At 42.2% G+C, this 15,596-nt stretch overlaps 1 protein-coding gene across 1 annotated transcript in view; it reads right to left on the reverse strand.

Annotated features, from left to right (window-relative positions):
* Positions 1-11,899, reverse strand: part of EMSY (EMSY transcriptional repressor, BRCA2 interacting) — a 37,755-nt gene extending 25,856 nt beyond the window's left edge. The window contains 6 exon segments of the mRNA XM_032442287.1: positions 256-515; positions 3,576-3,751; positions 6,032-6,106; positions 6,698-6,797; positions 10,772-10,874; positions 11,768-11,899. Coding sequence (XP_032298178.1) covers positions 256-515; positions 3,576-3,751; positions 6,032-6,106; positions 6,698-6,797; positions 10,772-10,841 — 681 coding nt within the window. The 5' untranslated portion in view covers positions 10,842-10,874; positions 11,768-11,899.
* Positions 11,900-15,596: the final 3,697 nt, after the last annotated feature.

A 15,596-nucleotide genomic window follows, 5' to 3' on the forward strand; every position in this document is an offset into this window, starting at 1 on the left:
GATAAAAAGAGGACTTCAGTCTCCACAGCTGTCAATCCAGGTCCTTTCACACACAGGTGAACTAAATTCATACACGAGCTTGGTTTTTCTCTTTGTTTTAAAGTGGGATTACCTTATCCCAAGTATAATCCTTAAAAAAAAAAATAAAACCACAACAACCAGCTAGACAGTTCACAGAAAGAAAGAGTCAAACATCACATCTTATTCACCAATAAAACCAAAATAAAGTAACATTTGGCAGCTTCCCCCACATACCTTCTGTGTTGTTGTGTTTGTTGTCTGTGTTGAGGGCTTAGTGAAGGTTATTTTCACTGGCGACATGTGTGGTGGTAAGGAGTTGGCAATGCTCTGCATTATATTACTCATCTTGGGGCTGCCACTTACAGGCACTGTGATAGTTTTAGTGACAGGAGTCACTGCCTTCGGGACTTCTTTTAGGAGAACAGGGGAAGAACTAGAAGAATTAGTTCGCCGTCTTTTGCGGGGCTTTTCATCATCATCTGAGCAGCTGACACCTGGAAGAGAAGTGCTTCTCTAAATTAGTATTTGCCCCCACTTGTGGCTCTCAGTGCTTTCTAGAACACTTCAAACTTGCTGAGTCTTGCACATTTTCAAACAAAAGATAAAGAAACATAGGGCTAATGCTAGAGTTTCATTCTGTCTCTATCAAGTCCGCCCAATGTAAATGCATGTACATGGAAGCTAGGATAGCATCAGTTTATAACCTCATACTATCCTGCTCTTGTTGGTTGTTCACTGGAAAGGTGCAGTTTATCCTCCTGTAATCTCTCCCAATTTCAAACTTTGCACATTCTTTTTGTTATAATACGCTTTTTGTTACAGTACCTTTCTCCTTTTTGTGTCAACACAGTATCTCATGTTCCACTTTTATTCATAACATACTTAAACCTCACTTTGCAAGTTTATGTCTGGTGCATTTTGTGCAATAGTAAGGCATCACCTAGCATACAATTACAGAAAACAAGTCTAGCCTCAAAGAATTTCACTCATCCCCACAATTGCCTACTACACAAGTACAAACAAATTGCTGCAATATTCAACTGAGCAACAGATATTTCATTCTACGGCATGAACAAGGGATCTTAAATACATATAAAACTTCTTTAAGTAGGCAAGAGGTTCATAAACTGGTATGCATTGTAGAATGACATAGTTTAACTACCTTGTAAATTCTTAGTAACTAGGTAACACGCATGTTTACCAAAATAGCCAGGGATAAACAAATTAAATTAAAAGATACACAGAGAGGACTCAATGCTCCTCCAAAGAACAAGATTGAAGATCTTGTTTTGTATGCCTGTGGCTTATAGACAGCAAACACTGACACAGTAAAAAGCAGCCTTGCTGTAAACACAAGGAAACACGGTTGACAGACAATCTCTAATTAAGGTCAGGATCTAACTACATTCGATCTCTAAAACAACTAAGGACTCAGGCATTCAAAAAGTAAAGATCCAGGAATCAACACAGACAAGAAAGTGCCTACGTGGCACCAGCAAATGGTTTCCAAAAGATGGCATTCTGTATTAGCCCATAACCAACTCATTGGCAGGTACACATCAGAGTCATGCAGAAGGCTGATGGTTGCCCCCCCCACACACACAGATGGGAAAGTGACCTAGAGAAAGGCTTTCATCTTCAAAAATTAGCCTTAGCACATTGAAACACCATGATTAAGCATGGATCTACAAGTCAAGGCTCCAAACAATTTCCTTTATGGTCCTGAACAAGCCTAGAGGTGAACCTCATCCCTAGGATACCAAGAATATCTTTTAGCAACAGGCTCTAGGTACTACACAAAGCACATTTTGTAAACTTGCTACGCAAAGTCACTGACCACATTGAGAGTGGGCAGGAGTTTCAGAAGGAGATGAGAGAAGTACTCAGTTCAATTAAAAACAACACACACAGCCTGCACGTTAGAACACAATTGTTACCTTGGTGCATTACAAAGAAATACTGAAGGTAAAAATGTATTTTTATCCACCCTCTTCAGCAAAACAACAACAAAAGTCCAAACGGATTAAGCTAGCTGGATATTATCTTTTCTTATGTACAGCTCATTTCATTCCTTGTTTTCATTGCTGGGGTTTTGTAAGAATGTTATTCCTGTAATTTCATGCTAGAAGCTGAACTTCTGCCAAGTGTTCCAGAAGCACTTAGCTCAGAAGTAATGCAGCTCGATGTAACTCACGAATGACAAGCAAGGCAGCAGAGGACAGAGAGGTTAATGGCTCAATCAGGCTGCAACTTGGGTAAGGTCACAACAGATCAGCAGCAAAGGCAGGACTATAACTCAGCTCGCCCAAGTTTACTCTTAATTCAAGTTTGTTAAAGCTGCTGTGACTGATGGAACACACTCTGAAAGATGGACAACTCTTTTAAAAGGCAGAACAAAAGTAAAGCAAGTGACATGGGAGAAAAAAAATCTAAGAACAGTTAGGATAAAAATGAGAACCTATCCTCACTCTATTGTGAGTCTAGACTGGTTTTATACTCATTACCATGTAATAATTCAGTAAGCCTAAATTTTTTAAGATGTTAAGAACCTTTTCCCCCTCAATCCAAGACTGAAAGTAACTTCTGAACAAGTTGGATTAGAAATCCAGTGAAACAAAGTAATGTCTACATGTCACTTTAAAAATGCTTTACAGCCCTGTTGTCTTTTCCCCTTCGTGCACCCTGCAGCAATTTCCCTGGTAAAAGGAAGCAATATACCCACTTTAGACTAAACGAAGGCATAAAGCCATTAAATGACTTGCCCAAGGCTAAAGCATCTATTTCAGTCCATGCTTCAGACACAAAATAGGCCTTTTCTTTGCCTTTTGATAAACAGTTACAATTATCACTTTTGATGTAAGCAGTACTTTCACTTGGCAAGACCATTATATTGGAGGCTGAACTGATGGGTCTAGGGGACTACACTGTTGCTACACTGCTACTTAGAACAAGGGTAGATGTTGGGGTTGAAGTGGTACTTGTGTAGGACTAGCAAAACACCACTGAAGAGGAGAAAAAACACCTTCCATGTAACTGAAGTGCAGAGATCTATTATTCTATCCCTGCCTCAGCAATTAGAATGGAAGCCAAAGACTTATTGTGGGGCATATCCACATACTTGCCTCTGCAGTCCTGTTGTTGAATACTCCTAAGTTTGCTTTCAGCATGGCCATGGAATTAATTGCCTTCAAAGGAGAAATCTAACTTCCCCTCCTCTCATACCCAGAAACTTGTGCTGCCAATTCTAGGGTTCATCCTTTCATACTTCTTTACAGTAATACAGGTGTTTTACATTACAGTTCATTCATTTCTCTTTAATTTTAGTATTCATTCAGTATAATGACCTCTTTCATTTCTGTAAATGTTTATCTAGATTGGTAACTGACATTAGCTGTCAGATTTATGCTGCAGATGCTACCAAGGTATAATAAGGAAATCCCTCTTATTTCTATAAATGTTGTGCACTAAGCAATATTTGGATTGTTAAGGCATCTAGCACTAAGAAAACAATTTAAACCATGCGTATTTTGTGTAGAACCTCAGCACTTTCTCACCTTCCTTGTTTCCAGTTTCTGCAGGGACCGGAAGAGATGCGTTGTGCTGAACAGCTGCATTGGCAACAGCATTAGCTGTAACAGTGAAAGCTGTTTGTGGAACAAGACGTGGCATCAGCGGCACCAGTCGACGACCTTCTATAGACCATTCCGAAGAGCTGTTTGGCCCGGACATACTAAACAGAAAGGAAAATGTTTAACTTTTCTGCTGACTTTCCTAAGCGCTCACTACTCTTAAGTTCCTCTTTTCAACAGTGAAAATTTAAAAGGCTGTTTCTAAAGACACACTAGAGAAATATCTCCAGTCTTCTTCCTTTCATGACAGCCCTTACATTTTTCCCAACTGACGCAGAAATCCTCCCATAGCATATCTAAGAGTTGCTGTTTCTTTTAATATTATGCTTTATAAAGCTCTTAAAGGGCTGCACATGTCATGCCCAACTCCCCCATATTAGATTATCTACTATTCAGGTAGAGCTAGTTTACCCTCCACTTCTGGATGACAAAAATACCTACAGATTCCATAGATTTCATGAAAGATTACCAAAGCTGATTAAATTGCAAGAGAAAAACCTCAGCTTCTGAGGTGAAACAAAAGTTGCATTAACAGAAATTTCTCAGACTGACTTAAGTAGTCCCAAACAAAGTAACAGAACATGAAATGATTTAGGTACACCCTGTGCATCTTTCTCTACAGAATCCAGTCTGCTCCTCCCTGGCCTGCTGTAGAGAGACTGCTTTGCAGGGGGGTTGGACTCAATGATGTCTAAAGGTCCCTTTAAACCCCTACAATTCTGTAATTCCTCTCATTTCCTTTCAGTCTTAGTACTTATACACAAACCGACATGCTTCAAAAAATGCTTGTCTAGGTAGAGAGCTGTTCCTGTTTATGACTATTTTACAGCGCTCATTCGAGAAATCAGTAAAATCAGAATAACAGATTATTTTTCAATGCTGCTACGTTGTTCTTAAACAAACCAACCCATCTAATGTATTAATATATTCTGAGAAACAACTTCCCACATGAACTACTGCAAGCAAGTTGCAGCAAAAACTACAACAAATTAGTTCACGAAATGCAGAGAATCTGCTCTGCTGTTAAATCTTGATATGCTTCAGCATTCTTCATACATATTCACACAGTTCAAGCAGAGCTGCGCCAGCTGAGGTAAAAATAAGACTACAAATGTTGCACAAAGCAAAGCTAGCAGAGTCTGTTTTCCTAATGAGTTAGATTGTTTAAGCCAAATACTACATTACCAACCATCACTTACAAAGAATTTACCAGAGGAAAAATAAAGAGATGCAGCACTTTACAGTTGCACCTTGCCTGGATTATAATATCTCGTCCGTTTGAAGTTCGATACTTCGGGACAAACTGTACTCTTGTTCTGGAAAATGCTAAAAACAGAACTGCTACTTAAAAAGGATACTTAAGGAAATAAGCCAGACTTGACAATATAATGCTTATTTTTCTGTTATTATTTGTTCTCTTTCTCTAAAGAAGCGCGAAGAAGTTGGTGGGTTTTTGTTTGGTAAACAGCGCATTTCTGATTCTTTAAACATGAGCATTAAACCACTAAAATGTTAAATATCCTGCAGCACTAAAGCAGTATGGTGATCTTGGTAAGTCTATGATCAGACAATTGCTAACTCCAAGCAGCTTGCTAGTTGCATGATTTCCATTTGTTTTTCCTCACCATAACACCTAAGCTACAGGAGGCAAACTGAAAATCAATGGTTATAACACAAAAGTAAATAGGGAATCATCCAAATCCATCCCTCTTTCAGCACTCTTCTTAAGACTATTAACTACCAGAGATACATAAGTGCTTGTCCTCTTGCTCCTCTCCATCTCTCAAAGACAAGTGGAGCCTAGGAAAGCAAATGGAAGGAGAAACCAGCCCAGCTGATGCCAGCACAGCAGCTGCATCAAGCAGGGAACAGTGGACACTGATGTCATCAGACAGCTTGCTGCAGTTCTTTTTTTTCCACCTCGCTGCTGATGCATTGTTTTCCACTAGTCTCTATCATATCTTCCCTTCCTTTTGTCTTTCTACATAGACGAGTATCTCTTATTACGACCTTTACAAATGGATTTAAAGACTATTAAATTTAAAAACAATTATAAAACAAAGATGAAAAACTGTACAAGCTGCTTATCAAGTTTACATTTTATCTCTTTATTCTGTTTCTTCTGGTCTATTTTACAGAAAGCTGCCCTTGACGAGAAGACTTTCCTATGCTGTGCCATATATAGTGAATGGGATGCCCTGAGATCCAAAAGATTAAATCCGTTCTCGCACCCTGAACTAAATGTGATACAGTAATTCTTTCAGTCATACACTGCTCTTTAAACCACCATCAATTTTGAAAGTTCTATCGTTCAGTTAAGACATAATGGATTTTCCAAAGGGTACCTTTGGAAATCATGTAGGAAATGACCTATAACTTACTTGTGTGCAATAGTCGTTAGCCGTTCATCATTTACTGCTCTTCGAACTTCAGCACGATGTCTCTCTGTTGAAATACTATTAAGAAAATACCAATATATTTTAGTCAGAGGGAGACGTGAACATTTATCAAGAATTTTCAGTTAAAAAGAAACTTATGAATAATCCACTCAGGAGACAAAGGGGGACAGGCATTTACGTTTAAGAGACTGTCACTTAATTTTTGCTGTCACAGTGAGAAAGAACGAATGCATCATTGCACAACGAGTGCTACTGAAGAATAAAGAGAACATTACTGATTGCTGGGTACCACTGCAAAACAGCTAATTTCCAACTTCCTAATGAAAGATGGAAATGTTAAGGTAGAAGAATTTATACAGAACATACAGTGTTCGTCCTTGCTACAACATGGCTCCAAAGACATCAAAATCCTACTTTGATGGAACCCGGAGCTAGCAAGCATTCATGAGATAGCTGCAATCACTAGATATCTCAAAAGCCTCCAGCAAAACAGTAAATCTTCACCCACAGAAGCTCAAAACCCAAAGCCAAATCAGAATCAAACACCCGCAAGATAATTAAGATTTGTTTTACAGTGTTAGCAATACAAAAAGCATGTTAGGTTCTTAAAGAGGCCACCAGTTCTTACTTTAAAAAGGTCAGGGTTACCTAAGAACTTTAGAGAGTTCTCCAAGAAGATCCTTCTTCTCTTTCGTAAGATCTCCCTGTGCACGTAAGGCACTGATGACACCCGCATATGCCTCCAGCTCTGAAGAATTAGAACAAACAGTAGTTCTATTTAATGCTCACAGCAAAGGGAAAAAAATGTTATTTTCAGTATTACTGACAGTACTCTATTAATTTCCAAAATCATTACAAGGAACATGTCTTTCAATTAGTTAGTGCTTTTCAGAAGAGATTGATGGTTTAGAACTCTTTCAGTCAATTATTAGGCAGCCTACAGCTTTTCTATGAAACAACTGTATCATCACAGAGGATTACCTCGCTTTATAAACCCAAGCACTCCCCGAGCTGACAGTTCAACAAAGAAACCTTGAAAAAACAGCCCAGAAATTTGAGTAGTTGCTTGGAACTCTCCAGAAGCAGAAGAAAATATTTAATACATATCACTATTAAAAGTTCCAAGGCTTAGAGAAGAAATACACTATCAAAAGAGTAACAGACTTGTTTTCCCTAGCGCTGCTCCTTAATTAGCATGGAGAGCATAAGCTCCATTTTGCTAAACACGATCGTTATTATCTTTCATGCCCATTCACCTGATGTGTACAATTGCTCGAATCTGAATACAATGCACTGCAGTGAATTGCAGCCATACAGTACATCAAACAATCCAGCCAGTCCTAAATGTAGGGCCATCATGAAGATTAGCATGCAAAAATGTAACTGGGATGTAACATAAACATGAAATACCAGGTGACTCATGAGAACGCCATTCCATCAGTGCTTTCAAAACAGCTAAAGGCTAATGAAATATTGGACTGTTGTCCTACCAAGCAGGGTGAAAAACGCCTAATGCACATACATTTGGAGCCTGTTAGCTTGCTATTCTAAGCTTAGCACTAAGTGTTAAAAGAAAACATTACTAATGGCCGTGCATTGAACCAACAATACAAATTCTTTCGCTGTTTCTGCAGATGACTTTCATTCGGAGCTCCATTTCAAGAAGCAGCTAACCCACCCACCCCCACAACAGATCCCATGTAGCCAAAAGCATTAAAAAAAGGGGCCAGGTTGAAACCTAACAAGAGCCTCAAAACACATCTGAATTTTCCTGCAATTAAAGAAGACCGATGCTGCTCAGACTGGGATTCCAAAAAGCCAATTAACAAATCAAATCAAGGAGTTGTGTTGAAAAGAAGCCCTGCTCTGCTGCCCTGATTAAGTAGGAAAGACACAAAGCAGAGTCTCCTTGGTTAACTCCACAGCCTGCACGGGGATGCTGAGAGACCTACAGAAGCATTTACAGCTTCGCTTATAAAACATTCGCTAATTAATGCACTGGTTATTAGTAATATCAACATTTATTTAGACAACCACGTTACAATATTTAAGATACTAATTATTTTCCTCTGTTAACAACATCAAACAATCCTCGGATACAACTGCGTGATTACTTAGCAAAGAGACTGCAAAGAGATTCTTTTCTTCCTTTTTTTCTTTTCATTTTCAATACAGATACTCTAAACTAAGGCTTTAAAAGTGCACATTCTGGCTTTCTGGAAGTTAGAAAAGACTACACAGAAGCTGTAACCAGCTTCCTCACCCTTCTGTCTCCACAGCATTACTAACTGATGTCCTGTGTTTTCAAAATGAAACCATCAAACAAGCCAATAAATGCTTCAAAACCCGAGTTTCACAAATAAATACCATTATTTCAAGTGCGAGGTGATTCAGTTATAAGCCACGAAGGCTGCAGGGCAACACAAGGCACTGCACAGCTCAGGATACATTTCAGCTTCCCCTGCACCACTGTATGTTGCCTTGAACAAGATGTTGGGCTGAGAGCTCAATTGATCTGCTTCACGGCTGGCAGACAAGCTCCATCTACCTCCAGCCTTCTGGTGTGCCTGTATAAACGGAGAGCTCCTCTACTCCAGAAGCGACGAGGCTGCTACAAGCTCTTATCTCTGTTATGCTGGCAGGGCCCTCTGGCGGGGACACAGCTCATGCCAGCAAAAAAAAAATTAAAAAGAAAAAAAAAAAAAAAGGATTTTTATTTCTTTTATTTTTTTCCTGTCAGCCTAGGTTATGTCACTGGAGGAGGTGTAGCTGCAGTTCTGTTTGGCTTAGCTGCACCAGCAGGGTTCTGCCAGCACACCGCCGTCAGCTGGGCTGGAAGGCTATTTTTTTTTTCCACCCTTCCAGCCAGCTAAAGCTACGTTAGCATAATTTAGTAGCACAGATCCGGTCTGCATTTTTTGGCATCCTGTACTTTCTCTTAGTTTTGTGGCCCTCGAGTATCTCTCTTCAAACCTACAGCTATCACCTTAATGGATGCGCAGCTTCATTTTGATGCTGCGTGCAACAACTGCGTCACCGCTCCAATAAAACGCACATCCCGGATTCTCAAGAAGCAAAGTGAAAAAAGAGCAAGGTAAAAAAAAAATCACATCTCTCGGAAGACAACAGCGACGGTTTCACAGAATCACAGAATGACCCGGGTTGGAAGGGACCTCAAGGATCATGTAGTTCCAACCCCCCTGCCTAGCAGGGCCACCAAACATACACATTTACTAGATCAGGTTGCCCAGGAAACCCCATAGATCCCCATAGAGACCCCATAGACCCCATAGATCCCCATAGAGACCCCATAGATCAGGTTGCCCAGGGCCCTGTCCAACCTGGTCTTGAACACCTCCAAGGGACGGGGCATCCACAACCTCCCTGGGCAGCCTGTTCCAGGGCCTAACCACTCTCCTAGTGAAGAACTTCCCCCTAACATCCAGCCTAAATCTTCCCTCTTTTAACTTAAAACCATTTCTCCTAGTCCTGCTATTGTCAGCCCTTTCCAAGAGTTTACTCCCCTCCTGGGAGTAAGTTCCCTTCAGGTATTGAAAGGTTCACAGTGTATGAGAACCTTTGCATAGCTAAGGAATACAACACGCAATCTTTTAACTTGCAAAACACGAGCAAGAAAAGCTGAGTGACTAACTCAACCGTCACAGGAAGTTTGTGGTAGGCTCAGCTTTCTTCCTGACATCACCTCCTATAACAAACTCCTCTGAGGACAGCCTGAAAAGAAACCTACGTTCCTTTTCTTCTAATACTATGCATCATTTAACTCCGAAAAAGCCCTTAAGAAACAAAACAACAGTTTCTTAGGAACACAAAATACACAGTGTAGGATCAGACCAAAGGATCCTCTCTCCTATGGTAGCAAAAAACTTCGCATGTAAGGAAACAGCAAATATTTTTATTAACTTCTAAAACACAATAGGATGTGTCCTTGCCCATTTGCAATTAGAGAGCATAACAAATCTCAATATATATACACACATGCTTGTTGGGCAAGGTACACAGGTATTAAGCTAGATCTGAAACAACACAAAAAGCTCCTGCTGTAAAGTAAGAACACATCCCACATTTCTCTGATAACTCACTTCAGTGAAGGTTGAAAGGCACAAAATACCATACAGAGGGACTTGGTTTAGTGGGAGCTGTTAGTAATAGATGAATGGTTGGACTGGATGATCTTTTAGGTCATTTCCAACCTTAGTGATTCTACGACTACTTCTTTATTACATTTCAAGTATGTGAAAGGCCAGAAGCAGAGCTCTGTGATTCTCACAGGTCTCTTCCAATCTGGTATAGGATATGAATCTGTAAGCCTTTACTATAGAAACACCACGGTATCAAACTAGAACGTTATGCCCTTTTGGTACAAATGGGCGTCTTAACACAGAAATGAAGGCCCTCATCTTGCCCAGACATGATGTCACACGTTCATAACCATAAACGCTGCAACACCAAAGCAAAGATGGAGAGGGATATCTATGAGAGATCCAATCAAATGAAAACAATTCTGTTCTATCCCTATTCCTCAGGCAGAGAGCCTGCCCAACATCATTTTAAGCCACGGCTGTCAGACTAATGACACATGGAAAAAACAGGAAATCACTTGCAAGTTGCCCGTAGACATAATAAAACATTTCATGGAAGCAGCAGGCAGGTGTGTCTTAAGAAGGGCAAACATACAGACCCACAAATTGCATCTTACTGTACCCAGTTTGCGAAGGATCCTCTTGCATTCATCTCTGCTGAGATCCAGAAGCGTTGGCCACACCACAGGCATCTCGTCCCCGTGCTCCCGCAGAGCTCAGCCTCCCTGAAAAGGAACAAAAAACACAGTAGTGAGCCCACCGTGTCTTATCGACCTCCCAATGCAAAGTCCCCTGGCTGCTCACAACACCACATTCTCTCCCATCCCTACCCCAACCTAATGGCATGCGTTACCATGCAGGAATTCAGCAGTTTCACAAAGGCGTGAGGCTTCCTATGATCTCTCACAAGCCAAAGCCTTTTTATCCTGAGTTTCCTACCTCCTGCCCCAGCCTTTTGGGGAAACACTGTCCGAATTGATGCTCGTGTCTCCTCCCTCTCTTTATGCACAGATCACCTATTATAAGAACTCACCCAGCGATCCGCACACCCCCCCCCCCCCCCCCCCCCCACAACGCATTTAGCACCGATCTATGAGAGAACGGCAGAAAATAAGGTGGAAATCTGCTTTCCCCGTCCACTCAAATAATAAAATAAATTAAAAAATTAAAAGATTAACCATTCAAATACAGGATGGAGGGGGGGGGGGGGGGGGGGGGGGGGGGGGCTCCCCCCGGGGGGGGGGGGGGGGGGGGGGGGGGGGGGGGGGGGGGAGGGAGGAAGCATCTCTCCCTGAGGAGGAGGACGGGGATGAAGGGCCCGAGGGGAGCATAGGGAACAAAAGCCCCGGGTTTGGAGCTCCCCAGGAGGGAGCCCTCAGGCTGCAGCCAACCCCGGGTTCCCTCCAGCCCTTAATGGGCTTAATGGGGTTTCTCCGGTGCCTCATAGAAGGGCTTTAAGGATAGAAAGGAGGACAAGGCCGCGCACACAGGGAGCGGGCGCCGGGCCCATGAGGGGGCGGCGGGTCCCCGGCGACCCAAGGAAGGAGAGCAGCTCGGTTGCTCCTAAGGGAAAGCACTGGGGAAGGTATAGAGGTGTTGCTGGGGAAGGGGGACTCACCTTCCCGGCCGTACCCGGCACATCGAAAGACTCCTCAGCGACACGACCCCTCCTCCCCCCCGCGGTGCCGCTCTCGGGTTTGTTTGGCGGCTGTGGCGGCAGCGCTTCCCCCCCGGCCAAGATGGCGGCGGAACGCACTGCTCATGCGCGGGTTCCGCAAGGCACGATGGGAGTTGTAGTCCGCGCGCCTTCATCCCTTCATTCAGCCACTCAGAGATGGAAGGAGTGGGCACCAAGATGGCGCGAGGAAAGTGCGACGCGCATGCGCAGCGCCGCGGGGTATTGCTGGGAAATGTAGTCCGCTGTGCGTTTGTCTACGCGGTGGGGAAGCGGCTCCTGCCGTCCCGCCATAGCTCTGCGGGCGGGTACGGAAGGCGAGAAGGGACAGAAAGCCTCGCGCGTTGCTCTTTGGTACGGGGATCGCTGTAGGGAGCGTAGCACCCTATAGCTACACTATGAAACAGCCATAGACTGTAGGTATACATAGGTAGAGCTCTGGGCAGGAGGCCTTCACCTCGCTGGGCTTTAGTTTTGCCTCATGACTTTGTATTTTGGTGCTTCAAAGTGTGTGTGTATATATATATATATTAGTGCCAGAGAGCTGAGGAAGGAGGATGGGGTGTCAGTCATCATCATTATAGTCCCCATTCATCCTGCAGGTCATTAAGGTTGGATAAGTCCACTGAGGTCCCCAAGGCCAACCCCAATGTCCACTGAGCACATCCCTCAGTGTCACATCCCCATGGTTCTATAACACCTCATTGGTTGGTTGACTCCACCACCTCCTGTGCAGCCTGTGCCAATGCATCGCCACTCATCCCGAGTGTGAATTGTTCCTAATATCCCCCCCTAGCCCCATAATTTAACAGCTCAAGGCTGGAAATGCCAGCAGGAAAAACTCCCTGTGTGCCTGTCTAGATGTTTTTACTAGGGAAATGTGTGGTGTGGTCCTGGGGACTTGAAAAGGTGACAAGAAAAGCTTTGCGTTAAGCTAAAGACGTGGACAAGGATGGTGCTACAAGTTACAGCTTTTCTTTGTAGCTCAGATGTTCCCATTGCAAACCCAGCTTGAAACGTGACTTTTAGTTCAGTTAGGCAGCTCGGTGGGAATGCCACTTAGCAGAATAACACAGCTCTTTGGAGGTTTATTCATCAGTAGCAACTGCGATGCTCTAGCAGAGAATCATTTTTATTGCATGAGGGAAGTAAATCATGCCCTGAGCAAGAAACCACTCCATTTTCTTCTAACGTATTTTATCTAATAAGGTATAGATGTTAACTGAACGCTTCTATGTGTGTGTGTGTTTATTTATGTATGCTCTCCACCCTCGTGCAGTGAATTCTCTGCTACTTGCTAACAATGCAGCTCATGCTGGTACCTTTTCAAAGGGAAAGAATGAATAGTATGTTTTCTCAGCCTGGCTCAGCAGCTCCACTAAACTTAATGAGACCGGTTAGGTTTTTATTTGCTTGCTTGTTTGTTTGAAGATCTTTAATTATCTTCCCAAATCAACAGCAAGGTCGAGTTATTACAAGCAAAGCAGATAGACACACACCAACACATATGTATGTGCTCAAGCAAATCGTATACTCTATATTTCTTTCTGCACGTGGAATGAAGAAAAGAGATGTAAAACATGAAGCAAGTTACATATGAACTGTCTGAAGCTGCGACTGCTGTGTTTCTACATATGTCCTAAGTCTTTTTCCAAGAATACTTCTTATTTTCATTAAAGATGTAAACCCAGACTTAGAAATACGTGGGAGAAGGTCCAGAAAGGCCTGAAGGCCAACTTCTGCCTGTAGTTATAACAGCACGGTTGTTCAGAGCCACCTACTTAGCTACAATCAATTCTCTATTACCCATACCGATGTCACCATGCTGTCAGCCTGTTCTGTGTCGTGATAACCAGTCAATCTATTGAACATTCAACTGATGTCAACGAGTGATTCAGTCTTATAAGATGTAAGTCTAAAAGTGTTAACTATGCAGCACTGTTAGCTTTCCTATTACAACCATTAGACAGATGAAATTAAGCTCATTAGTCCCAGTATTGTTCACCTGTTAGAACCCAGTGAGCAGCCCTGGCCTAATTGTTTCACCTTTCTTGCACCTCCATTTCCAGTTTTTAATAGAGAATGTAGGAAAGAATGATATACAGAAGCCACCCATAATCATTTATAACAGCATATTGCTAGGCTTATAAAGAAATGGCTCAATTATATGCATTCAAGCAAAATCCATTCCCACTTACATTAAGAAATACTGTGATCACTGAGGACTCCTATATTGTTCACGTTCCTTAGGACCGGATATAATAATTCAATTCTCATCAATTACAAGCACTGGAGTAATTAATTATGAGTTTTCTGGGAGCGTACAGAAGAATCTACATCTCACTGCACTTCCCTGTGCCTCATAAGAATGGAAGGGAGGAGACATGCTGTAGTTTGGAGGCACCAGCAGTGAGATGGAACAGCATAGGGGAGAAGTGATTTTCACTTGGCAAAAGTGATTTGTATGCAGCCCAGGTCACCAGCAACAAAGCCATTCCTCGCAGCTCTTTGGGGGCTCACACAAAACAAGCACAGCAGCCTCTCTGCTCTTCTTGCTGGATTATTAACTGCATCTCCACTCATGCCGCTACAAACTCCATTCTCATTGTGGCACACAGCTGACAGACCTGCATTCATCCGAGCTGGATTGATAGAAACACTGAAATGCCCTTTTTCTTCCTTTGGAAGGTAGCTAATTTCTTCCTGTAAACGGTGAATTTTCAGTATTCAGAGTTTTGTGCTGGTTATTTGAAAAGTAGAACTGGAAAATACAAGACAATATTTTAGCAGCAGCCAAGAAAGCCATGACACTCTTATATTAAAGCAAATGCAACTTTGTAGAGAACATTATATTTTATGGAATTTAAAGATGCTTTCAAATACGTTCCATGTTTTGCATAGGGGAGAAATAATCAAGGATTCTAACAGGAGTGAAATCCTTTCTTGGTCTTTTATTGTTGTTTCCATGTGAAATGGTCTAACCAACAGAGTTTCCACTTCTCTTTAGAGATCATCCAGTGACTCAATACATTTAGATCTCCATTTCAATTTTATTCCATCACCCTCAGACGACTTCTAAACTCTCTCCCTCCTCAGACCCCTTTCCCATCACATTTTCCTCCAGGCTAAGATAAGAACAGAAGCCTCAGCAACATTCAGGCTCCGGCAGCTTGCCAGGGGAGCCTTTTATGCACAGCCATGTCAGAAGCAGGGATTGTCACAGTGGGCTCAGAACTATTTGTACTCGAACCCACAACAATATTTCAACTCATTTCACTGGAGAGAGCTTTGTGTTGCCAGTTATTCCCTCCCCCCTCCCCCTTTATTTTAAGTACTGCATATCATATTCAAACCTTTGTATGAAGAAATTCAGTGCTGGAAGTAGATAAATACAGTGAAACCTAATGCGTGGAAACACCACTGGAGTTAAGCTTCCATTTAAACACTGCAGGGAGGCAAAAACTTGATTATATAACCTGAAACAACATTAAGGAAAACCACTTCATTGTGTCATTCTGAGGCATGTCGAAGAGCAGCTTAAGCCTGCTGCTCCTGGGCTGGAGCAGGCACACAGGGAGAATAAAAGGCGTCTTGCATTCTTTAGCTCTATGTTGATATAAATGACGATCACATAAGTGAATATATACATATATACACACACAAAAGTCCTTCATGGTGATATTGAGATAAAAAGAACATGGTGAAATGGGAATATGGCTTACTGTACACATATTAAGTATTCATTTGGCACTGCCTGATTAGCTAATGTCTA

This window comes from Coturnix japonica, chromosome 1, assembly GCF_001577835.2.
Source record: "Coturnix japonica isolate 7356 chromosome 1, Coturnix japonica 2.1, whole genome shotgun sequence".
NCBI lineage: Eukaryota > Metazoa > Chordata > Aves > Galliformes > Phasianidae > Coturnix > Coturnix japonica.